The 25,548-nt window shown below is 34.3% G+C and overlaps 2 protein-coding genes across 3 annotated transcripts in view; both read left to right on the forward strand.

Annotated features, from left to right (window-relative positions):
• Positions 1-631: 631 nt before the first annotated feature.
• LOC124369960 (tubulin-specific chaperone D-like) lies at positions 632-14,846 on the forward strand. Its single transcript, XM_046828188.1, has 4 exons — positions 632-841; positions 8,350-9,089; positions 11,919-12,018; positions 14,805-14,846. Exons 2-4 carry the CDS (start codon positions 8,957-8,959, stop codon positions 14,806-14,808), a joined length of 237 nt encoding a protein of 78 aa, XP_046684144.1. The 5' UTR covers positions 632-841; positions 8,350-8,956; the 3' UTR covers positions 14,809-14,846.
• Positions 14,847-16,804: 1,958 nt separating this feature from the next.
• The window catches only part of LOC124369959 (tubulin-specific chaperone D-like), a 40,782-nt gene continuing 32,038 nt past the window's right edge, over positions 16,805-25,548 (forward strand). For both annotated transcript variants that reach the window (XM_046828185.1, XM_046828187.1), the window contains exon 1: positions 16,805-16,935. The gene's annotated coding sequence lies outside the window, so the exon portion shown is untranslated. The remainder of the gene's footprint in view (positions 16,936-25,548) is intronic.

Raw genomic sequence — 25,548 nt, forward strand, 5'->3', positions numbered from 1 at the left:
GTGCACCTATATTTTTATTTTTAGTATCATTGACAACATCTGATGTAAGTATATGTTCTTGAGATCAATAAAGTTATTTTATTCTACTCTATTATATTGCATTCTTTCTAATCGTACAGAAGGTTGCAAAATTAAAAAAAAACAACCAAGTTTATTATATTATCTAATTAACACTTACTGGCAAAAGACTAGCCGGTCAAGGCAATGGCAGCAACCGCAAACGCTCAGTTTGTCCTAGATTAAATTTGAAATTATAAATACTAACTTAAGTTCGATACAAAATTCAGAATTGAAGCTTAAATATAGTTTTCTTCCGTGTTATAGATTTACAATGTTTGAATCTGTAGTTTCCTTTTATTCAGTTTGATCTGATATTGAAATATAAATAATATACAAAATCACTACCTATTTTCATAAATAAATTTAATTATTAAGGCGTGAATACAACCTTTAAAACAGGAGAAATGTTACCTGTATTCTATTATGATATCGTATTTTACGAAATATGTTATTATTTATCGTAATATTATAGTACTTGATGAGTCGTACACTAGAGCTAATAATAAATTTTAAGGTGTGTTTTTTTTTACATTTTGTTAGGCGTTGGAGGTGTAAGAAGAAGATAGGATTTCGTTCGTATAGGATCGCTTTTTTTCAGCCATTTTCAAATTCTTGTATGTTGATAGTTGATACAAGGGAGAAGGGCATTTCTTCTTCATATCGTGGAACTCGTCCGCAAGTCAGACTCAACATTAATAGTGAAAAACAGAGCCTTTAAGTACCTCTTAAGTATATCAAGTGTTAGAGGTTATAAAATAGTTGTGAACATTTGCCTCATGAGGTAAGATATTTTAAATAATAGATTACATGTTTAACCCTATATGCTTTATATAAGCAATTATTATGTTAGCCTATAAATTAAATGCTGTTTTGTCTATCTGTTCAGTAATTGTGAACTTAAGGGCCATAAGGTTTATTGGCAAAATATGAGTTTAACATTGTTAATCTTTTTTTATCGTCCTCCTGAACAAAACAATATAAGATTTCAATGGGTGGAAAAGACAAATAATGAAGTGGTAATTATCATATTAACGGCCGGAGCGGAAAAATACGAGTTTTGGGTACCAGTAAGATTAAACGCCGGGGCGGCAAATCACGAATTTGACGTTACCAACGTATTCTGCTCACCCTCCTGAACAAAAAATATATATAGTACTAGGGGGTGCAAATGACAAATAACATGATTTTAGGGGGTATATTGATAAGTGGTAAAGTTTCTAATGTTTTAATGTTCAGTTTGTGTGCTGTGTCTGGATAATCTGTTTACTTGAATATTATCTGCGGCCGGGACTGATAGCAGCCTGATAGCATACCTGTTATCTGAGTTGTCCGGGGCATAGGTCAGTTCTACACAAGATATCGTGTTCAGTAGGTCGGATTGAGTGAGTGAGTTTACAATGATGAATCAACCATCCACTAGTTCAACCAACCCTAGTGAATTGTGTGTGTCGGAGTGTTTCGTAGGGCACGTAAAGAGCTTACGTTTTAACCGAAACGAAATTATCTCTTTTTTAATAGAACAGGGCATTTTTAAAAATGAGTGTATTTGTTCGTCGTGCGGTCGAGTGGTGTTTTTAAACCGGGAGACTGTGTCGTTTCGTTGTGATAGACCACTTTTTTGTTGCTGCTGTTTAGCTATATCCGCCAACACACTAATGGTAAGTGTTCTCTGTTAATATTCATCTATATATTTGAGTTTTTCATGATTTATTTAGTTTTTAAACTTTACATAATTGCCTTTGCATTACATTTCAATTTATATTTTTGATCAGCCCCTCTAGAATTTTATATTTTACTGATAGGTACTATCTCGAGGGATGTTTTTTCTTTTATTGACATCAGCGCGGGGCAGCACCGAAGGTGCTGCCGAAGCCCGCGCTGATGGCCGGAGGCACTCGTAATTAATTTTTTTCTCGAAATTAAGAAAAACATTATTAATTTTGATCAAAATTCTGCTCATTTCTGTAATTTCTCATTTACGTTTGCAAAGATGGCGGCGCAACCGATGACGTCATCACGAGGTTCAATCATTGGCCACAAAAGGTCACGTGACGCTAGACGTGGATGTAGAACATGGAGATATTACTGGAAAGTTATTTAATTTTTTATTTTCTAGAACTTCGTTATTTCTCATTTCCACCCCATCAAACCTTATACTTTTTTTATATAGGACGATTCCAATAAGTTAAAAACGCAAAACTCGTATTTTTTCCGCCCCGGCGGTTAATGAAACACTCCGACACACACAATTCACTAGGGTTGGTTGAACTAGTGGATGGTTGATTCATCATTGTAAACTCACTCACTCAATCCGACCTACTGAACACGATATCTTGTGTAGAACTGACCTATGCCCCGGACAACTCAGATAACAGGTATGCTATCAGGCTGCTATCAGTCCCGGCCGCAGATAATATTCAAGTAAACAGATTATCCAGACACAGCACACAAACTGAACATTAAAACATTAGAAACTTTACCACTTATCAATATACCCCCTAAAATCATGTCATTTGTCATTTGCACCCCATAGTACTATATATATTTTTTGTTCAGGAGGGTGAGCAGAATACGTTGGTAACGTCAAATTCGTGATTTGCCGCCCCGGCGTTTAATCTTACTGGTACCATGCGTTATTAACTTATTGGAATCGTCCTATAGAACAAAAAAAGTATAAGGTTTGATGGGGTGGAAATGAGAAATAATGAAGTTCTAGAACATAAAAAATTAAATAACTATTCAATAATATCTCCATGTTCTACATCCACGTCTAGCGTCACATGACCTTTTGTGACCATGATTCAACCTCGTGATGACGTCATCGGTTGCGCCGCCATCTTTGCAAACGTAAATGAAAAATAATACTGAAATGAGCAGAATTTTGATCAAAATGAACAATGTTTTTCTTAATTTCGAGCAACAAATTAATTACTTGTTATCGAAATGAGACGAGTGCCTCCGGCCATCAGCGCTGATGTCAATTAAAGAAAAACATCCCTCGAGATAGTACCTATCAGTAAAATATAAAATTCTAGAAGGGCTGATCAGAAATATAAATTGAAATGTAATGCAAAGGCAATTATGTAAAGTTAAAAAACTTAATAAATCATGAAAAACTCAAATATAAATATATAGATGGATATTAACAGAGAACACTTACCATTAGTGTGTAGGCGGATATAGCTGAGCAGCAGCAACAAAAAAGCGGATTTTTAAAAATTGCAACATTTAAAACATATTTTCTTACTAATTTTTCTAATTTTCCTATTGCAACGAAACAACAATGTCTCCCGGTTTAAAAACAACACGCGACTGCACGACGAACAAATACACTCATTATTAAAAATTCCATGTTCAATTAAAAAGGAAATAATTTCGTTTTGGTTAAAACGTAAACTCTGTACGTGCCCTACTGAACACTCCGACACACACAATTCACTAGGGTTGGTCGAACTAGTGGATGGTTGATTCACCTACTGAACACGATATCTTGTGAAGCACTGACTCTGCCCTGTAGAACTCAGAAAACAGATACATTATCAGGCTGCTATCAGTCCCGGCCGCAGATAACATTCAAGTAAACAGATTATCCAGACACAGCACACAAACTGAACATTAAAACATTAGAAACTTAACCACTTATGAATATACCCCCTAAAATCATGTTATTTGTCATTTGCACCCCCTAGTACTATATATATTTTTTGTTCAGGAGGGTGAGCAGAATACGTTGGTAACGTCAAATTCGTGATTTGCCGCCCCGGCCTTTTATCTTACAGCTACGAATGAAGTTATAGAACTTAAAAAGTGGAACTACTTTTCTCTTTCAGAGTAATATTTCATTGTTCTACGGGCATCACTTGGTCTTGTTATGATCTTTAGTCAACCTAGTCATTGCTGCTGACGTAAGCCGTTACACCATATTTGGATACGTAATATAACAATAATGCTCTTATCAGCACCAAAGGTGCTGCCCTGCGCTGATGGCGAATACAAATAAAATCCCCTGTAGTGGTGCTTATCAGTAAAAAATTGGTAAAGGCCGACCCGACAAATCACGAATTTAAAGTTCTTAACGTATTCTGTTCATCCTGAAAAAATATATATGGCTTTAGGGGGTGCAAATGACAAATGACGTGTTTTTAGGGGGTATATTCATAAATAGTTATTTTTAATATTTTAGACTTCTGTTTGTTTCCTGTGTATCTTAATGTTATCTGTGGCCGGGTCTGATAGTGTATCTGTTTTCTGGGCGCTTCCGGGCTGTGGTCCAATGCTTCACAAGATATTGTGTACTGTAGTTCGGATCGAGTGAGTGCTTGTCAATCATAGATCAACCATCCACTAGTTTGACGAATCGTAGTAAATTGTGTTTTGTCGGGCATGTTAGGAGTTTACGTTTTGACCGAAATTAGATTATTTCTTTTTAATGGTAAGCGTTCTCTATTACTGTCCATTTCTACTATATTAATATTGGGTTCTTACATGATTTATTAAGTTTTTTACACTTTACATAAATCTCTTTGCATTACTTTGTCGCAAAATGTCAGACCAAATAACGTAATAGATATCTCAAAGAACAATATGGTTTGGCTAGTATTCAATCTTAGAAACTAATGTATAAATATTAATATAATTTACAAATTAAAATATAACATAATTACAACAAAACAATAACATTTACTTACCGTATTTTCACAGGATAAACGTCTTGTGAAATATAGAAGATATGCACATCATTATTCTTGCTGCCATTAGTCAATAACGACACACATGATTTTAATTTATTTCCAAACACATTTTTACTTTGAATACATTTTGTATGATGATGTCAAGCTAAATTACGTTTTAGGCTTTAAAAATGTTAATATAGAGTAGCTATCCTTTTATGTGTAAAAACATTTATTTGTTTCAGATTACATAAAATAACTAAACTTTATTTAAAGTCTGAGCAGCGTAGTACTTACAATTACTTTAGCCAATCTGAAATTTTATTTCTGCAGGTACTGATGTCAAAACTATATTCATTAATTGAAATGTCATAGAGTGTTTAGTTTCAACTAAAATAGTACCTGATTTTCAGTATATTCATAATACCAAATTTAGAATGTTAAAAATAAGTCATCTCAAGTGCGTTTTTTGCAACGTTGTGTTCTGACTTCTCTTGCAGCGAAATACAATTTGATTTCTACCTTTAATTCTAGTTTTTATCTTTTCACTACAAACAGGATACTTCAGATTTAAGAAGCTAGCTCTTTTTCTTGCAGCTATTTAAAACATTGCTTAGTGTTAATAAAAAAATTTTGAGCCAGTGTTTGTATATTCATTGCCATTGTTGTTGTCCACCTTCTACATAAACGAAATAACAACAGCTGTTAATGATGCCACTAGTCTAAATAAAGATAGGTGGCAAGGATCAATTATGAATATATATAGGACAAATGTTGTATTCGATATTAACGATATTTAAAATTGATAATCATTATTCGATTTTGTTGGTGGCCACTTATTATACTGTACCTGGCCGGAGGCACTCGACTCGACCCGATAACAACTAATTAATTTGTAGCTTGAAATTCAGAAAAAACATCGTTTATTTCGGTCAAAATTCTCCTCATTTCAGTATTTTTTTCATTTACATTTCCAAAGATGGCAGCGTATCCGATGACACCATCACAAGGTTGAATCATGGTCAACCAAAAGGTCACGTGACGCCCGACGCGGATTTACAACATGGAAATATTGCTCCGTGAAAAGTAGTTGCATTTTTTATGTTCTCCAACTTCTTTATTTCTCATTTCCTCCCTGTGAAACCTTATATCGCTTTGTTTAGTAGGACGATTCCAATAAGTTAATAGCGCAAAACTCGTATTTTACCGGTCTGGCTGTTACTTTCACAATTACCAAAATATCAAATTCTATATGGTCTGATCACTAATTCCTCGGGTGAATACTACTTTATAGGAAATGCAACTCGAGAACACAAACAAATATTGTAAATTTTCCTAACTATAACTTCCTACTATCAGGTCCTCCTTGGGAAATTCACCAACCTTATCCAGACTACCAAAGATGGCATTGCTCCCTTGCTGTTTCAGGCCAATGAAAGAGCGAGTGTTTAGCGGTTCCTTCTGCCCGTCATACAATATACAGAGCAGATCCTCCAGGAAAATGCTAACTGTGAAAGATAAAGATCCAAGGTTTCATATTATATCATAAAACGTTCTATAGTTACGTTAAATCTTTCATTATAAAATTCTAAACTTGGATGTTCACATTTCCGATTGCCATTTGTTGGCGTAATTTCCGAACACGCTAAAATTACCGTATGTTTGTCAAAATTTCCTGTCGTGAGTTTACGTTCTACACGATTGTAAGTGTCGGCATTGAAAACAGTGTATTCTTGGCTTTCAGAAACATCTTTTCAATAGCCAGTAGGAAAATAAATGTTTATAAAATAAGCGTTTGAAAAGCTCGTGTTTTGTAAAATCCCAAAATGCCTAATGCGTCGAAAATAGCTTCATTACATTTTATTATTTTTGTTACTTTATCGTTGTCTGGAATAGTGAAAATCATATCAAAAAAAAGAAGAAGAATTGTCAACAGTATCGTCAACGAAGACTATGAACTAGTATTTTATTTTTGTTCTGTTGCACAATCACCGACTCAGCCAGTAGAGAAGAACAACGCATCGCTTGGTTGCCATGTTGATTTCTTTGTTGTTATTACGCCATTGCCGGTATTAGTGTATTGCTTGCTATTTATTTGTATATTTTAGACTTTTCGTTATTTAGTGTGTATAAATAAAAGTTTGTTTAGTGTTTTTTTTTTAATTAGTGAAGTGAAAAATATAGAGGTTAGGTTAAGTTTGAGTGAATAGGTTGGATTTTTGTGAAACTGAAAGTAAGCCTATGTTCAAGTAGGTTCAGTATTTTATTATTTTGTAGACAAAAAATTAATTTTAATTAAAATTAAATTTTGATTTAAATTTATGCAAAGGTATTTATTATAAAAGCATATTCATGTATTTTAGACAATATTTTTTTTTACTTTTTCTGAAGGTATTAGTGTTTTATTTCTATGACCATCGGTTGTTTTATTATCTTTTTACAAAAAAAATAGAGATAAAAATACATTGTTGTACATTTTTGTAAATTTCAATAAATGTACTATCTATATAAATAATTTTTGGATGAAAAGAAAATTGTTAGCTAAAAAAGTTAGGCATTTAGTTCACAATTTTGACTTTTGTTGCCATATAAAAATATCTTATACAATGTAAACTTCTATAAATATCATATTTTTATCTTCTACATATATTTATCTCTTAGAAAAAAATATTTGTTCATCCAATAGATTCCAAAATGTCACAATGGTATACATAATAGTGCTATACAAACTTTTTTCATATTTTGTAGTGTTTATAGGTATATTATTCAAAAGTACCAATAAACTTCTTTTACCTAAATATTTTTTTGTAATTTGTAATTCAGATATATAAGCAAACTTTCGTATATTTTAGAATTATTCTAAAAATTTCATATTACCTGAGAGGGTGCTGTACATTTAAGAAAAATTTATTCTTTACTAATATTTTTATGTTAATCAGTAAAAAAATAAAAATACATTGAAATGATTCAATATTTAATATTTTTTTGGGAAACTACATTTATTTCTAAAGACATTGATGTTTTTAAAATGTTTGTATCTTTAAAAATAGATGAGCAGTGATTAAAATACAAAACCCTTACAAAATCACCAAAAAGTGCCTGTCATTTTGGGAAAAATGATGGCCAGTTCCAGGGTTAACACACTTCGACATAGTCCTAAAGATACATGAAAATTGTTTCGATGTAACTAATAATATTACTATTGTACCTCTGAAAAGTCTTACATGCAAGCACTTTTATAGTGAAAAACTTATTTGTTTGAAAGGTGATCGGAATTCTCGTTTTGTATAATAACTATAAAAACTATAATGAAACAAGAATAAACAAACATTGTTTTGCTAAGCAAACTGGTTTTTAAGGTGCTGTTATGATTTTGTTTCTCGAGTTACAATCATTTGTTGGTGTTTGGAAAGTTCATCAATTTGCCACTTAGCCACAAAGTGTTTAAAGCACATTTTAACTAAATCTTCAAATTACAAGAAAAAAATTGTTATGTGCATCTCAATGTTGCAGCCAGACTGATAAAAATGTGCTTCTACTTTGTGTCTCAAACACAAACATTGTTCGTGTATTTATAAGATTGAAAACCTTTTTTGAATGTTATTACTTTCTGTTGCAGATGATCAATGGAGAGGGCTCTAGTAAAGATTCACGGGACAAGATTGGTACCAATTGTGACTGTATAACCAATTTTTATTTGTCATTTCGAAGGTGTTGGAAGTACTGATAGCTAGAGGAGCTAATATAAAAACCAAAATGATTAGTGTACAATGTGAGACAACGAAAGAGGAAACTGAGAAGAAAAATATAATTCCAGGATCAGCTCTGAAGTTCATTGAATTTATATAGCCAGAAGTTTATCAAATTTGTTGTTTATTGCAATATATAATTTTATTTTTTTCATATATAGCAAAATATTAATTCATCACTTATACATAAAGCTGTGAAAAACTGCAACATTGAAGATCTTCATTACCTTCTGAACAACAGAAAAGAGTACGTTGATGTGGCCGATAAATAAATGCTTACCCCTCTACACTGAGCTGTAAGGGAAAAGTACGAATGAGGCATGAATCTCGTGTTGGAAAGAAGTGCTCAAGTTATGTACTGATAAAGGAGAACAGACACTAATGCACCGAAGCTCCAAGATGATAAGCGCTCGTTTAGAAAAAGGAGCTAAGATAAATTGAACAAATAACGACTGTATAACATTGGAAGGCCTAGCCATGCTACTGAAGCATGGTGAAAGGCAAGACTTGCTTCCACATGCTTCCCGCATTCTTAGATGCGTTGTCGCTAAACATTGCACAGACTCCACTCTCACAAGCAAATTTGTTACAAAGATCATCACTCGGATTGGTATGTTTGTGTATTACATATGTTACCAGAAAATATCTTCTAATAAACATGTTCTTTTAGTGAGGAGCATTGGGGCCTGAAGATTTTCAAATTGGGTTTTGTGTTTTTACCATTGTCTTCAGGAAAAATCGGGTCGGAACACAAATAACGGTGAACCATATAGAAAATAACCTTATCTACATCAACTTGAAGATGAAATAAGAGAAACATCAGTTGTAGGGTAGATTTTCACTAACACATCCCACAATAGTATGACTTCCTCAATAAATAACACAAGCAGTTTCTATCCTTGTAATTGCTGTAACACACAATGTTAAAGTAACTTAATAGTACAACTGTTATTCGTTTTATAAACCTCAATTGCATGGATTTCTATTTGCCTCAAGAGTAATTTCCAATCGCTTTAGCTACTCTTGTATTTTTCTATCTACAAAATTTGTTATCTACACCTCTTCCGATCCAACAATCAACCGGAAAAGATTTTGAAGCAGTCGGGATCAAACTTCAAACTAGACAATCAAAATTACTCATGATCGGAATTTACAGGTCTCCAAGTGGCAATGAAGACATCTTTTTTTCTAAATTCAAAAAATTATTGACATACCTGACTAACCAACGTCAGGAATTTGTCGTGATGGGGGATCTCAACATTGATGCCTTGGACAACACTCACCATTCCACAATTCGATTAGTCGATTTACTTAGGTCATTTGATCTGGAGTTCCTAGTCAAAACTCCGACGAGAGTGATGGCTACAACACAATCGGCTATCGACAACATCATAACCAATCACCCAAGTGTCGCAGTGTCTGTAGTGAATACAGCTATTTCAGACCACTATGGCCAAGAAGCCGTCATTAGTGGGGTACAATTCAAAAGGGAGCCCAAAATTAAACAAACAGTAAGAGATATAAGGCCAGAAAACATTGCTCACCTCAACATCCCTTTCTAACGAAAGATGGGATTTTCTAAATTCATTTCAATCTGTAGAGCAGCAATTTAAATTGTTAACGACACTCTAAATTTCCACATTAACATCTGCTGCCCTACAAAAACGATCAATGTTTGCTTACAAATTTAAAAAAAACAAGTGGATCACAACGGGTATTTTAGTTTCTCTCTAGAAACTAAAATTCTTCTCCGAAGTTTATAAAAACACTTCAACAATTCCTAATTTTTTTCGAAAATTATAAAAAAATATACAGGAAAGTGATTCAAGCCGCAAAAGCATATGATGTCTCAAAATCCATTCTCTCTTCCAAAAACGTTTCAAAAACAATTTGGGGCATCATTAACAATAAAACAAAAGCTCACAAAGAAATTAAAATTAAAATTGGAGATAGGCTTGTGGAGGATGAAACAGAGATTGCCAATCAGTTCGATGGATTTTTCGCATCCGTTACTGGTGGGCAGGGTCCTCGGCCATCTGAACCCCAAGTACCCCCCTCGCGAAGACAGAGCCCCACATCGTCAATGACGTTGGCTCCTGTCGTTGAGGATGAGCTTCACCGAATTATTCAGCACCTCCCAGCCAAAATATCAAATGACCTCAAACTAATGTCCCTGTGGCTCATAAAAAAATGCTGCAAGCATTTAGTGAGACTTTTAACTTAATTGGTAAACCATTCATTCCAAACAGGAGTGTTCCCCTCTCTCCTGAAAATTTGCTAAAGTTGCTCCAATTTTCAAGAAGGACGACCCAACCTCAATCACTAACTACCGGCCTGTCTCAATTTTGCCAGTGCTGAGCAAAATTGTTGAAAAGCTTTTTCTTATAAGAATGCTTCGGTTTTTGGACAAATGCAATCAGCTCTCAAGTGAACAATTTGGATTCAGGAAGGGCAAATCGACAACAGACGCAGTAGTGAGTCTTGTCGATATGATTGTAGAGGGGATTGAACGTCGTAACCACTCAATGAGTGTGTTCTTAGACCTGTCCAAAGTATTCGACTGCGTTGACCATGGTACACTGCTTGACAAACTTGAGTCTCACGGTATTCGAGGCGTGCCACTTAAATGGCTTAGCTTGTTTTTAACTCACAGATCCCAAGTTTTTCAGATATCTAGCAAGTCGTCCAAACAAATAGAACTGAGTTACGGAGTCCCTCAGGGATCCATCCTCAAGTCCTGTGCTTTTCCTGCTTTACGTCAATGATCTAAAATCATCGGTTCTGCATGGAAAATTAGTGCAGTTTGCCGATGATACGAGTCTTTTCCAATGCAACATCAAGTGAAGTGTTGAACAGGCTTTTGTTGACACCAACAACTGTGTCCAATACTTTCACAGTTGATCATCAAAAGAGTGGCAGATCCCTTACAAGCTACTCCTGCTTTGTACCTAGCCTTTTTTAATCTTAAATAATGTGTTTTCTTCTTATCAGAGACTACCTTATTGTCATTAGGATTTCCAGTTAAAATACATTTGTCCTGTGCGTTTAGAATTTTGTGCTATAATTTCTCCGTTATATGCTGGGAATTTACTTTTCTGTGTTTTACTGGAAATTGTTTTTGGCCAAGACCAAGCTAGGATGTTTGTTGAAGTGTAAGTAGGCTTCATCTACATAATCTGTTCCTATTTTAATCGTCAAATATTAATGTATCCATTATAAAATATGAATGTAACAGAAGCGTTAGTCAGATCTGCTAAGGAAGTGAATGCTGTTTTTATTAATAAATTTGTCAATAAAGGTGGGTAACTTCTAGATGTTTATTGATGGAAGACCTTATAAAACAGTTTTAATATATTAATACAGAATTGTACAGTTTTTAAGTTTTTCATGTATAATTAACATAAAGGTGGGCTACTTATAAAAATGTTAATTGTTACAGGTTTGATATTCCTTAGACAAAGTGGACAGCCAAGGTCAAAGATGTCTGACCGTAAATGTGATAAGTTCTGCCTTCCAAACTCACCTCCAGATAGACAATGGTAAAAATTTGATTTAAAATTTTGTTTTAATCTTTACAAAACAAATTTGGAAAAGAATTGTGGTTAGAAGGATTAAGTGCTAGAATAGACATTTTCAAAAAGAGCTTATCGAATATTATTTCTCAGTGGTGGAGTGTTTTGTACCTCGAACTTTGCCTTATATTGACTTTATTATCGTATATGTAATATTAATTAATTATAGTATATTATGTAAAATTTTATTGAGAAACGTCCAAGGAATGGTTTCTTGTAAGTAATAAGTATATATCTATTTTAACCCTTAAAGCGCTAATTTAAATTACTGTCAAACGCTAAGACATAAAAAAATATTTTTTTAAAATTTCCCAATGCTAATTTTTGTTTCATATTCCTTGGTATTACCTTTATAAGAAAAAATAATAAACATGTAATATTACATATTTTTGAGAATTTTATACGCACGAAAACATTTGAAATTTTGAATAAACTGCATTGCAGAATAATGTACATAGGAACACTATTTGACAGATTACATCACATTTATACAGGTTATTTATAATGAGTAAATTGTAACTGAAGATTCTGTATAATTAGTACATAAAAATAAATAAGTTCAGTATAAGATTTTGCAATGTAATAATATGAAATTTAACACAAACTTATTTATACGATAGCCTATAAGGGAAATTAGACAAATATTGTACTTATAAACCTTATTTATTTAGGATAAATAAACTGGACTTGTGTGGTGAAACTGGTATAAAATACAAAATAAATAATTGAAAAAAAATATTACACATAATATAGGTACCATAAATGCGCTCAAACCACGTTGTTCGTAGTAAAATGATAAAAGTTGGAAAATCAGTTCACGTAAAATGAATGAATTCAACCTTTTCTTATTACACTATAAGAATAACAACGGGCTGATTCAAAACACTTTTTTAACAATATAACCAACATACGACCAACACACACGTAGTTAAACAGCTGAATGAAACAAACGTGTCTGTAGGCGTATGCCGCGTCCCAGGCCGTACAAAAAATGGCGGCGATTGCTTTCAACCCGGGTAGATACTGTTACAACGTCCACCAACGGTGACAAAGCGTTTTGTCTAGTCCCGACATTCGAAAGGAACATCGACCTGCTCTCTTACGGAAGTTTTAACAACTAATTCTTCGCCATTTCAAAAGTAAAGCTTTTGCGTTTGTAGATGTTATCCGTGTTTAAAGCATCGGCAGTTCCGAGTCTATAGGCGTTAGCCGCGTTGGAAGGGTTAAATGTAGTCAGTGCAAACCTGCAAACAATAAAAAATATCAGAAAAAGTAATTCAAGGTTTTTGATTTGTACAAAAGTTATGATTGGTGATATGATAAAACAAAATATACAAAAGATAGGGCATTTGATTTTGAATTAAACCAAGAAGAGTAACTTTGTTTACATGTGGTGATACAAAAAAATAAGTAGACATGGTAAAATTGCAACGTACCAGAAAGATAAAACTTCAATGTTCACTTTTCATAATTCAGTTTTGTAATTACAATTTCTAAGACTAACTACAATAATTCTTTTTTGAACAAATTTCACCTTTAGCGTTTAGTACTACATAATAAATGTAACTAAACTATTTTTCAGCCATCGGTTTTCAGTTGGAATTATGTTTTATCAATTTCTAAAGAATATTTTGGTCACAGCTGTTAAAGATAAACATTTCCGATGACATGAAACGCAGATAATGTTTTTGATTATTCCACATGGACTGGTAATAATTAGAAGCAGAATTTAGGGACTTGTAAAACATGAATGAATAGTTAGTTAGGCCTTATGTTATAATCAGCATAAAGATAAACTGTTGAAGATTGGGATATGAAATCTTAACAGTATACACATTACAGATAACTGGATTAAGTGGCATGAATTTTATTCATAAAAAAATTCAATTTCCGTTAAAAATATTATTAAAAACATGGCATTTTCTGAGATTTGTCTTAAATATATAAGAATCATGTTACTGTCTGAATCTTTTAACTCATGAACATGCTGTAAAAGTTTCATATTTAGATCTTTATGGCAGGGTAATATAAACGAATTGATCCAAATACATAGTCACAAGACTAGGCCTAGCATGCTGTCCTAACCGTTAATGTATGACCATTCTTGAATTAAATGTACCATAGCCTCACTCAGCTTTCACTCACTATTCCTTTTCTGAATACCTTAGTGGTAATTTCAGTTATTTTTTGGTTTATCTGTTCAACAAAACACTAATCACAAATGGTGGGATTTTGTTTTGCATCGCACATTTTAACTTGTCACAGAGAGTAAAGTAGGATGTGGAAGGAGTAAGTTATTTCAGCTGGATATGCACCCAACAGAGTGTAGGAACATTTTTACACCAATATGGCTGCTCAAACCTTGTCCACCTCTGCAGGTCATAACGTCTGTTACTTTCTGGCTAGTCGTGTACTTGTCCTCACATGTTCTGTGTATAAGAGCAAGCATATGAAGTCAGTTTTGTTCACGGAACTAGATCCAGTGAAAGTTCAGAATAGGTAACAGAATATCTGTTTGTTGTATTTATGAAGTTTACTGTAGTCTTAGCTTAAGTATAATGGAGTGTATCATTATTCAAGCTCGATTCAATCAAAAAAGCTATCAACGGAAAAAAAATCAGGAATTGTTTCTTTCACACCTCTAGTATTGTGTAGAATCTCGTTCAGGTGTACGCAGGAAGGTTATTAGTGTTCACTATGTTTTATCATTTTGCTTGATTAAATAAAAATCACATTGATAATTTTATTAACAGGTAACGATGGTGACCTACATCCACCAGATACACACATTGTGGAAGCCTTTAGTAACCAAAACGAATGTGTCGAAAAATATGTGGGTGAGATTATGGCATATCTCGTCTACTCCACAACCAGCAATGATGAAAAGACCAGGTAAACTGACATTGAGAGTTGCCATGTGTCATTAAAGTAGATGTCAACAGAGAGATCTGATAACTGTAACTTTCGTACAAGACGTCATGATGATCTAAATCATTATAAAAAAAAAAATGAGTAGTTTATACTTTTTTAAATTTGATTAAACTGCCAGAAACTACAATACAATACAAAATTTGGTATTCATACCGTGGCACATGGCACATTGAATTGTATCAATACATCAAATAAAAATAATCCATAATCTTCAATTATTATTACAGTTTTAGGTGTTCACAAATCGTGAGACTGCTACATTTATTAGCGGATGCAAATCAAATGCTTTTCTCAATTCCTTAAATTTGTTTTGTAATTATTTGTGTATAAGAAACCGTAAAATTGAAAACTAACAGTTACAGAATTATGTGGTTTTTAAATTATATTTAACTTGAAGTTTGTATTTTCCTGTCTATATTCGCCTACCATTTCTATCACGTTTTAAAGTGGAACGTAGAGGATATGACGTATATTATCAAAACTATATTCGTTTCCCTGAACCTCTTTAAATTAATTAGCGTGGTACTCTTAGACTTGTTTTCTCAACAATGGGTAATCAATTTGAAAAGTAGAGATCAAATGAAAGTTTCATTTGTTTAATTTTTAGCTGTATCAAACTGATCATGAGTATCAGCAAAATCGTGGTCCCGTACCGAAAATTCGTGCACCATAAACCATAGACCCTCAATGCTATACTGCAGTTCATCCTACGATAGTACTGTGTTGGTAATTGCTTCTCAAAGCTTTCTACTGTTGTGTTTTGCTATAAAATTTATGCTCCTATGAGTCATCTACGAAGAAACTTAGTTTTTTGATGGTTTAAAATATAATGTGTGTTTTATGTTACATAAAAAAAGACGAGAGGACCCAAAATGGACCCGTAGGGCACTTCTAATAAATTTTGATTTAGCTTAGTTATGTTTTGAACCTGACTATATTTTTTTATTTACATGGCCTATTTCTATAAAGTATTACCTATTTGAAGACTAGAACTAAAACCATTTTAAATAATTCTTTTAATGCCAATCTTGTGCAAGATAAACAGAGTTGAAAAATAATAATACTGTTTAATAAATCCAGAATTACTCCTACCACTTTTTCTTACTATCTACAGATTCTGTAAGGGATTTAAGAAAACCTACTATTGTTGCAACTGTGAAAAATTACGGGTATGTTTTCTAAAACCAAGTTGATTCTGAAATGTTAATTCTTTACAAAATCTTTTTCAAATTACGTTTTTTATAAATGTTAGAGATTGAGGTTAATATTGATACTTGTCTATAGTTACTAACATCCATTGGATCTTTCGGATGGGAAATGTGTCACAAACAAAGGAGGAATGAATTAAATGTGCTATAAATCTATTTATTCAATTTGATTTCTACAAGTCCATGAATTCCTTAATTATAGACCAACATTTTTAACAAGAGAATAAGTAGACCAGGGGAATGAGTTGACCCCCCCCTTGAATAATTGATACTTATCATTCTAATGTCGTTGACAACACATTTTAACTCTGTAGATGAGTCCATGAAGAAATTAAACTGATTAGACAATTTTATTACTAAACCAGCCCTTATCTTATAATGAACTAAGCATTGATTTTGATATGTGGGGTTAATCTTATGGAGATATTAAACCGACCAGAGTTTTTGCTCAGAATTAAATAATGCTTTGTCCCTGTATTCTATTGTTATATTCAACATAAATCGACAAGGGAATTTATATGGTATTGAGGCAATATAGCTGACCAGTGTGTTGTCCCTATCCATTACTATATAATTTGATGTGTGACAGATTTTCGGCCTCCAAGGGTATTTGCCGGATCATATTCTGCCTCGGCACGTCATTTGGAGATCTTCTGATCTGCAAAATTCTAGAGAGGATGACTTGTAAAAGATCTGACACCTCCTGGCACGGCAGCTGTCTTGTACCTTGTACTGGCTGTACTAGGTACTGTTTTTAATACTGTTTTGACAAATGTTATCTGAATGAATGAATAACGTTTATTCCAGCAGTTTATATATATATATATATATATATATATATATATATATATATATACACATACAATGTTTCTTAGATATATAGGAAGGAATGAAGGAACAGGTTTTGAACTGACAAGCTCTATAATGTGGTGTCTAATATAAGTAATTAAATAAAATTTTAGTTTTCCATTGGTCTATAATTCTGTGTTTTTTGTGAATATTTCACTATAGTGACATCCTTGAAGACATGGATTTGGACTGTAAGACTATTTTTAATTGAAGTTTTAAAATTGTATAATCTTCTCATAACATAACCTCACTCTTATTATTAAAAAACTTAATTGTATTGACTTAATCACATAATCTCAATAGTTTGAAAGATTAACAGTGGCATTTGAAGTTTGACAGATATTAACTAACAATAACATTTTGGAAAAAGCCCAGTGACTGTTTTAAGACAAGAAAACTCTTTTTCTCTTGCCAGTTGGATAAACTGAACTATCAGTGTTTAGTTCTGATAACTGATTATCAATATCAAATAGCTCATTTGATAAGGTGACTGACTCCTAATGTGACAGATCCGGGTTCAAATCCCACTGGTGGCATATCCTTTTTGCAACCTCAATTCTTAAATTTATTTATTAATGTTGTCTGAACGTAATAAAAATTTTTATAAAGGTTTTTAAAGTTTTTTAAAATTTAAATTTTATTTTAATCTTTTATCTGACTGCTATTTGACTTATTTAACTAATTGTTATATTTGTGTATTTTTATTATTTTAATGTTTAAATGTTTTGTATGTATGCATTGTAATTTATTATTGTTGTAATTGTTATTGTCACCTTTTATGCTTATAACTTATCTGGCTTACAACTTTTGTATTTTAATATTTGTAATTTATTCACAATTTACTTTTTATTGTTATAATAACTATTTATAAGAATCTTAATTACTTTTTTTTAACCAGTCTTAATTATTTTTAACCTGTCCTGAACGTTGGCTTGGTCAATGCCTTTGTTTCGTATGAGTATGGCCCTGGGGTTCTGGAATCAGTGAAATACAGTAGCTATACCGGACATACGCTCAAGTGGCCAAAACTCAATTTCTTGAACTTAAAATTTTCATTAATTATTACCATTTTATTATATATATGATGTAGGAAATTATTTATGAAACTCCATTGCACGATGATAACCAGGAAGAAATTCTACTTTCTCTGTCGGGAGAATTGAATATTCTTGCTGCCAACAATCCTGACGTTGATTTTGAAGCATTATTTGTACATATTACCAGTTTGCTTCGTTTGTTGGACCTTTTAAATGTGGAGTGTAAAAATAAACAGGACGATCTCCAGGCTCTAAGTGCGGAAGTGAAAGTGCTAGAGTCAAAACTTAATTTAGAGAAGGACGTAAGACAGGAGGAAAAGGATACGTCTTTCAGAAATCCAGGACCAAGCAGCGTCAGAAATGCGTTCACTGAGCCAGCGCATTGAGACACTGCAGGCTTCTCTGAGACAGCGGGATCTGCACATCTCATCCATCACTGCCGAAAAAGACTCTTACAAGCTTAAGTTAGATGACACGTCTAATAGTATTAAGACTCTTAAGTTTGAAAATGAAAATAAAAATAAAAATGTATAGAGAATCTGAACCTAAAGTTTGATTTAGCAAAGAAAGAAATTTCTAATCTTAAACAAATGACAACTGATAAATGGTTAGATGATAATATCATCCATGATTATTTCTCATCCTATGCAAAGTAGTGTAGGTGATATGGGTCAGTGCTTTTTTGTCAGTCCCTCCGTGTCACATCTGATTAAAAAAGACAGTAACACTGCTTTGGATCTTTTAAAAATCTCCATCTTATCAGGCATGCAATTATGTGTTTTGTTGCTGTCAGTGATATCCTGGTGAGGCTAATGGGGGGAATGGTTCTCACTGGTCTCTTGTTTTTATTGACAAATCTAGACACCAGGCTTATCATCTAGATTCTCTAGTAACATTTAATGACCTTCCTGCTCTTACAACTGTTACCAACTTGAAAATCCCACCTGAAAATTTGATTTCTGTTAGTTGCACTCAGCAAAACAATAGTTATGAATGTGGGATAAATGTAATCCTAAATGCAAAGTTCATTTTCAACTATTTTTGTTGTTCTCATGTACAAAAAACCATTTCTCGAATGGTTCCATGATGGGTTGAGTTTGCTTGATGACTCTGTAAATAAAAACTGATGTAGTTGATCTTCTGTAAATAGGAAATCGATCTGTCAAAGAGCTGATAGCTTTAGTGACAATGCCGAACAAATTGTAAGTCCTGTAATACTCAAGAAATCAGCAGAAAATTGCTGGAAGTTAGTTAAAACAAAAAAAACTAAAACTAAAGGGAACGAAATAAAACTCATGCCGGTTGCAAAGCAGTCAGCTCGCTTTGAATGTAGTAATAAGTTTTAGTAGTTTTTAGGTTCACAAGAACCACTTGATGTACAAGTGTCTTACATAAGAAATGTATCTGGAACATGGAAACAAAAATCTCAAAGTTTCAATGTCAAAGCATAAAAACATTTCAAGAAAAGACCATGTTAAATTAATGCGCCACACTAAAACTCAGTCTGTGACTGAGAAAAGAACAGGTAATGACTCCTATTACAATGACTAAAAATCAGTCTACTCTTCAAAGTGAGTTGTTGGTCGAAGATGTGAGTAACGGAAGTAACAACTCTAGATTTAATGAAAATGTGTTATTGATAGGTGACTCAATTATTCGATATGCAAGTGAAATAAGCTTTAAGAAGGGAGCAATAGTGGAACTTTGTCCGGGTGGCAAAATTAAGGATATAAAAGAGAAATTGTTAAAGTACACTGGTGAAAAAATTTCTGTCATATATTTTCATGTGGGAACAAACAATCTTAAAAGATGATATAATGGAGGGGCTGGCTATAACGGTGGCCATGGAAAGCGTGAGGCCCTCCATGACATGGCCGACCTTTTGTTCACCACCAAAACCCATTTTCCTAATACTATGGTTTTTGTTAATAGCATATTAGTAAGGTCCTGATATAACATATAGAGCTTTGTTTGATTTTTAATGATCAGCTGGATGTCATGTGCAACAATTTTGGTGTAATGTTTGTTTGAGGCAAAATTGTTGGGTGAAGAAGCAACATCTTGCCAGAGATGGTAGGCATCTGAATAGAAAAGGTAGCCATCAGCTAGGAACTCTGTTTTCAGAAGTGTTTTCTGTTGCCTTCGGTCTTAAAAAGGGATATGACACTGTTAGTGTAATTCCTGGCTTGGAGGAAAATGCCTCAAAAGAGGCCAATTCTGCCCGAGGAGGTTCCTTGCAGTCCATCTTATATCACCCAAGGAGAAAATTTTTTAGAGGATCTGTCTCAAATGAACCTACCACTGTAGCTGAGCACAGTTCACCTTGCAAACTAAAGATAGTTCACCATAATGTTCAGGGTCTTTCAAGTAAGTTTGACCATTTTCAAATGTTCATTGAATCTGAAGATCCAGACATAATTTGCCTTTCGGAACACCATTTAAGAGACTTTGAATTTGAAGTTGCATCTTTCTACGGATATAATGGCATCACAGCCTACTGTCGAAAAACTCTTCATAAGGGAGGTGTATGTATTTTATGGTAAGTCTTCAATCAAATCTGAGGTAATAGATGTCTCACGTTTTTTGTCTGGAAGGCAGGTGCGAGCTTGCTGCTGCCAGGTTTTCACCTTAGTAACACCTCATTTTTGATAATCACTGCTTATAAGCCACAGCCTTTTTCCTCCTCAATACAGGAGCACGAGACATTTTACAGGTGTGTTTATCAGAATGTCTGGAAAAAAATTATAAGTCCAGATATCAGAACCATTTGTTGTGGGCGACTTCAATGTCGACTTGTCTGTGTCTGATGGTAAAGTTGATGACTTGATTTACACCATGGCTTCTCATGACCTTGAAAATAAGGTAAAATCTTATACCAGGGAATTTAAAAACTCCAAGTCCCTGATTGACCATGTTTACACCGATCTCCCTGATGACGTTTGTAGTTGTTCCGTTTTAATTACTGCATTGTCCGATCACCATGCACTGGTGATCAGTGTCAAACTACCCACTTCAAGTGACTCAAGTCATCCTAAGTATTATCTCAAGCGATCGTTTTCTGATGATAATATCCGTATTTTCAAATATCTAATTGGCAAAGAAACGTGGTCTAATGTTTACGAGGCTGGAACTATAAATGATAAAATGCGTCTATTCCAATCTTCAATCTCCTTTTATTTTGAACAGGCTTTTCCTGAAAAGAAAAGAAGAGTTTGCAAAGGTGCCTCACGCAGCAAAGTGTCCTTGAGTGATCACCAATTGAAACTTAGAGATATGGTTCTCCAGTGGTATTGCTTCACTAAAGATTTGGATTCTTCTGATCTGAAGAGAAAGCATTATTTATCATTGAAGAGAGAATACAGGTCTTGTGTTAGGCTTGCTAAGTCATCTAAGGTGCTTGATGTTATACAAAAAATCTTCTAATAAAGTCAAAACTATGTGGGAGATCGTTAATGAAAGTAGAGGGAAGAATCAGTCCTCCATGTAATGTCCCCCGCACCGTCAAAGATGACAAGGGAGTTGATATCAGTGATCCAAAACTGGTCTCAAACATGTTTAACAAATTCTTTATTGATGTGTCTAATAGTGCATCAACCTCATCCAGTATTCCTCATTCTTATGTGCAGCCTGGATTGTGTACATCTTCATTTTTCTTATCACCAGTTACTAGGAGAGAGATAACAGATATCATCAGTCTTTGAAGCCAAAGACGTCTTCTGGCTGCGACAGGATATCATCTAAATTGCTTATGTCATGTAGTGAATGTTTTGTTGACCCACTCGTTCACCTTATTAACTGTTCATTCGAAGGTGGAGTTTTCCCAGATTTGTTGAAGCTTTCTGTTGTTGAAGCCCTTGCTTAAAAAAGGAAGAGAGGATGAACTCGATAATTTTTAGACCAATATCTATCACATCAACGTTTTCAAAGATATTTGAAAGGGCATTCTTAAATAGATTATGGTCTTTTATTAATCACAACAGTATTTTGTTTGAAATCAGTTTGGGTTTGTTAAAAGGACGGTCAACTGTCAATGCAATGTTTACGCTCATCAACAAAATAGTAAAATGCCTTGGATAGAGGTAGGTCTGCTTCCGGTGTCTTTTTCGATCTTCGGAAGGCTTTCGATATGGTTTCCCATGACATCATGTTGGAAAAGCTCGAAGGCATTTGGAGTTCGAGGAGTGGCGAACCAATGGCTTTCATCTTATTTGAGGGATCGTCGACAGGCCGTAGAAGTGTCCTTCATCGATGCTGCAGGCACTGTGAGGCGATGCTACTCGGATGTGCTGAGCGTTAAGGCGGGGGTGCCACAGGGCTCCATACTCGGCCCTCATCTGTTTATTATATATGTAAACGACCTCAGGAGTTGTATTGCGGAGGCCCAATTGTGTTTGTTTGCAGACGACACGTCCATCGTAATGGAAAACCAATGTCGGAGGCCATGGAGGTTAGCACTTTTGTGGAGTCTAATAAGATTGTTCAATGGTTTAGGGAAAATGGTCTAGTGGTAAATGCTGCTAAAACCGCAATTTGTTGAATTCGCAATCTCAACTAATAGCATTAATAATCTCAGCGTTTGGGTCGATGATATGGAAGATCCTTTCTGAACAGCATGTGAGGTTTTTTGGGATTGTCTATAGACAGAAACCTGAATTTTTCATCCCACATCGATTATGTAGCACGTAAGCTTTGTTCTGGAATCTTTGTGCTTCGTAGACTGGCACCTTTTACAAACGCTGCGATCCTCTTAACAACCTACTACGCTCTAATTTTCCCTTATCTTTCCTATGCGGGGTGACAATCTGGGGATCGGAAAGTTGTCGCACAAAAACGGCTTTTTGTCTTGCAGAAGAAGGCAGTGAGAATAGTAGCTGGCATCCGTTCGAATGGAGACTTGCAAGCCTGTTTTTAAGGAACTTAAATTACTTACCTTCCCAAGCATTTATGTTTTTCACACCTTGATTTTCTTACAGCAGAACCATGGTGTTTTCCAGTCCCTTGTTCCTCAGTCGGGATACAGTCTTCGACAAAAACATAAACTGAATATTCCTTACCATTCACTACTTTTTTTAAACATCACACCTTTTACAATGCCACGTCCCTTTTTAACGCTCTTCCTGATGCTCTTAGAGCTGAAAAGGATTTATTTTGTTTTAAAAGAATGCTTAAAGCTTATCTTATTGAACACTGTTTCTATTCTGTAGATGACTACATTAATAGCAATACGTAATTTATTTAGTCCTTCCTATGTATTTTGTTCCTATGTAAATTGTTCTATACACATGATGGTACTAAGTTGACGCAAAACCAATGCATTGTAATATGTTATATGGAATAAAGGATGTTTTGATTTGATTGATTTGATTTGATGAAATAGCTATTATTATACAGGGTGACCATTAAGTCTTAGGACGACTTTATAACTTTTAAACGACATGAGATATCGCAACCACATTTTGTATACCGTTACTGGGAATTGTAAGCTACTTTTTTGTGTACATGGTGGTTGGATTTCACCTTTGGGGGACGGCCCGTTGGGGGTTATAAGAAAATCTTTAATGACAGCCTATGTTGAGTTGTACATCATTTTAAAGGTCTGGTGGAACTGAAAACAATGCCGCAAACCGGACTTCAAAAGGTTGATCCAGTAGGAAGAAATCGCTGTTCAAAGTTTCAAAATGTTCAATACCATAATTACACTAGAAATAACTAATACTGTAGCTGTTAGAAGTTAAGGGGAATACTTACTGAAAGTCTTTCAAAGTAGGTGTTCAAAATGTTCACCATCGGTCGTCTGGAAATGTGGTAACCGGTTATAAAAGCCGGCTACTGCATTTTGTATGTATTCTCGTGGAATAGCTTGAGCTTCATGTGATATCCTATGTCTGAGTTCGTTCAGATCTGTAGGCTGAGTTCGATACACTTTGTCCTTGATGTAGCCCCATAGGCGGTGCTCCGTCTTGTTGGAAAAAACATGTTTGGAAGTCAGCGCCCAGAGTAGCTTGTAAAGCAGGAACAATCTCATTTTGGAGAGTATCATGATACTTGTTGGCATTTAAATTTCCATCGATGAAAAATGGTCCTATAATTGAATTACGTACAATACCTGCCCATACGTTTAATTTTGGGGGATGTTTTGTGTGACACTCACTCATCCAGTGTGGGTTAACATTATCCCAATACCGGCAGTTATGCCTGTTAACATGGCCATTCAACATAAAAGTTGACTCAATACAATACCGTCTAAAAGTATTGGGTTTTGATCAATTTTATTCATCATAATTTCACTGAATTCCATCCGGCGATCAAAATCATCTTTGCTTAGTTCCTGCAACAGGGTAACACGGTATGCTATGCTTTGAAACCAGACTTCTTTAATAATTTGCGAACTGATTCACGACCTATTCCATGAGATTGTGCTGCTGATCTAATGATTTCGTTTGGATTTTCAATGAAAGACTGTCTAATGAGCTGTCTTCGTCTGTCACAGTACTTGGTCGTCCAGATCTGGCTCGATCCTTAACACTACCAGTGTCTACAAAGCGAGCAACTGTGTACTGTGCTGTGGATTTAGAAATAGAAGCTCTATCAGGAAAAGTAGCATTGAATAAATGTGTTACTTCTGCAAACGGTCTTACATTATCACCCCAGCCGCGAATCATTAAAAGTGTAATTCTTTCACGCTCACTAAGCAACATCTCTTAAAACTTATAACTTACAGTAACAGGATATGGCTAAAAAAAGTACTGTAGCTTAAGTGGAACTGATAAGTGAACTGATAGACAGATAACAGCCATTATGGGGAAGTCCAGTGAATGGGAAACCTTGACCTAGTGGCACTGCTTTCACTTTTCATTGTACTTCTTAATGCAGCAGGTTTTTCTGATTGCACGTAGCACATTGGCAGACGGCCGAAAGGTAACATTTTGAACATCTACTTTTAAATGAGTTCACTAAGTCTTCCCCTTATCTTCTAACAGCTAAAGTATTAGTTATTTCTTATGTAATAATGGGATTAAACATTTTTAAAACTTTGAACAGCGATTTCTTCCGACTGGATCAACCTTTTGAAGTCCGGTTTGCGGCATTGTTTTCAGTTCAACTAGACCTTTAAAATGATGTACAACTCAACATAGAATTAAAAGATAAAAGATTTCATAGATTAAAGATTTCCTTATAACCCCCGACGGGCCGTCCCCCAAAGGTTAAATACGACCACCATGTACACAGAAAAGTAGCTTATAATTTCCAGTAACAGTATACAAAATTTGGTTATGATATCTCTTGTCGTTTAAAAGTTATAAAGTCATCCTAAGACTTAATGGTCACCCTGTATATACAGCAGCTTATACAAGGTGTTTGAAAAGTACGGGTACGGCTTAATATTTTACAAACCATATCAGATAACATCTATAAACTTTGCACAGTGCCATATGGCTATGTAAACTATTTTACCTTGCTATTACCATGAT

The sequence above is a fragment of the Homalodisca vitripennis genome, chromosome X, assembly GCF_021130785.1.
Source record: "Homalodisca vitripennis isolate AUS2020 chromosome X, UT_GWSS_2.1, whole genome shotgun sequence".
NCBI classification, from domain to species: Eukaryota; Metazoa; Arthropoda; class Insecta; order Hemiptera; family Cicadellidae; genus Homalodisca; species Homalodisca vitripennis.

Bases quoted from the DNA above. Each gene is read 5' to 3' on its own strand.
- LOC124369960 (XM_046828188.1), top strand. From the start codon at position 8,957: ATGCTACTGAAGCATGGTGAAAGGCAAGACTTGCTTCCACATGCTTCC. The intron at 9,090-11,918 runs GTATGTTTGTGT...TAATTGTTACAG, and splicing joins AAAGATCATCACTCGGATTG to GTTTGATATTCCTTAGACAA.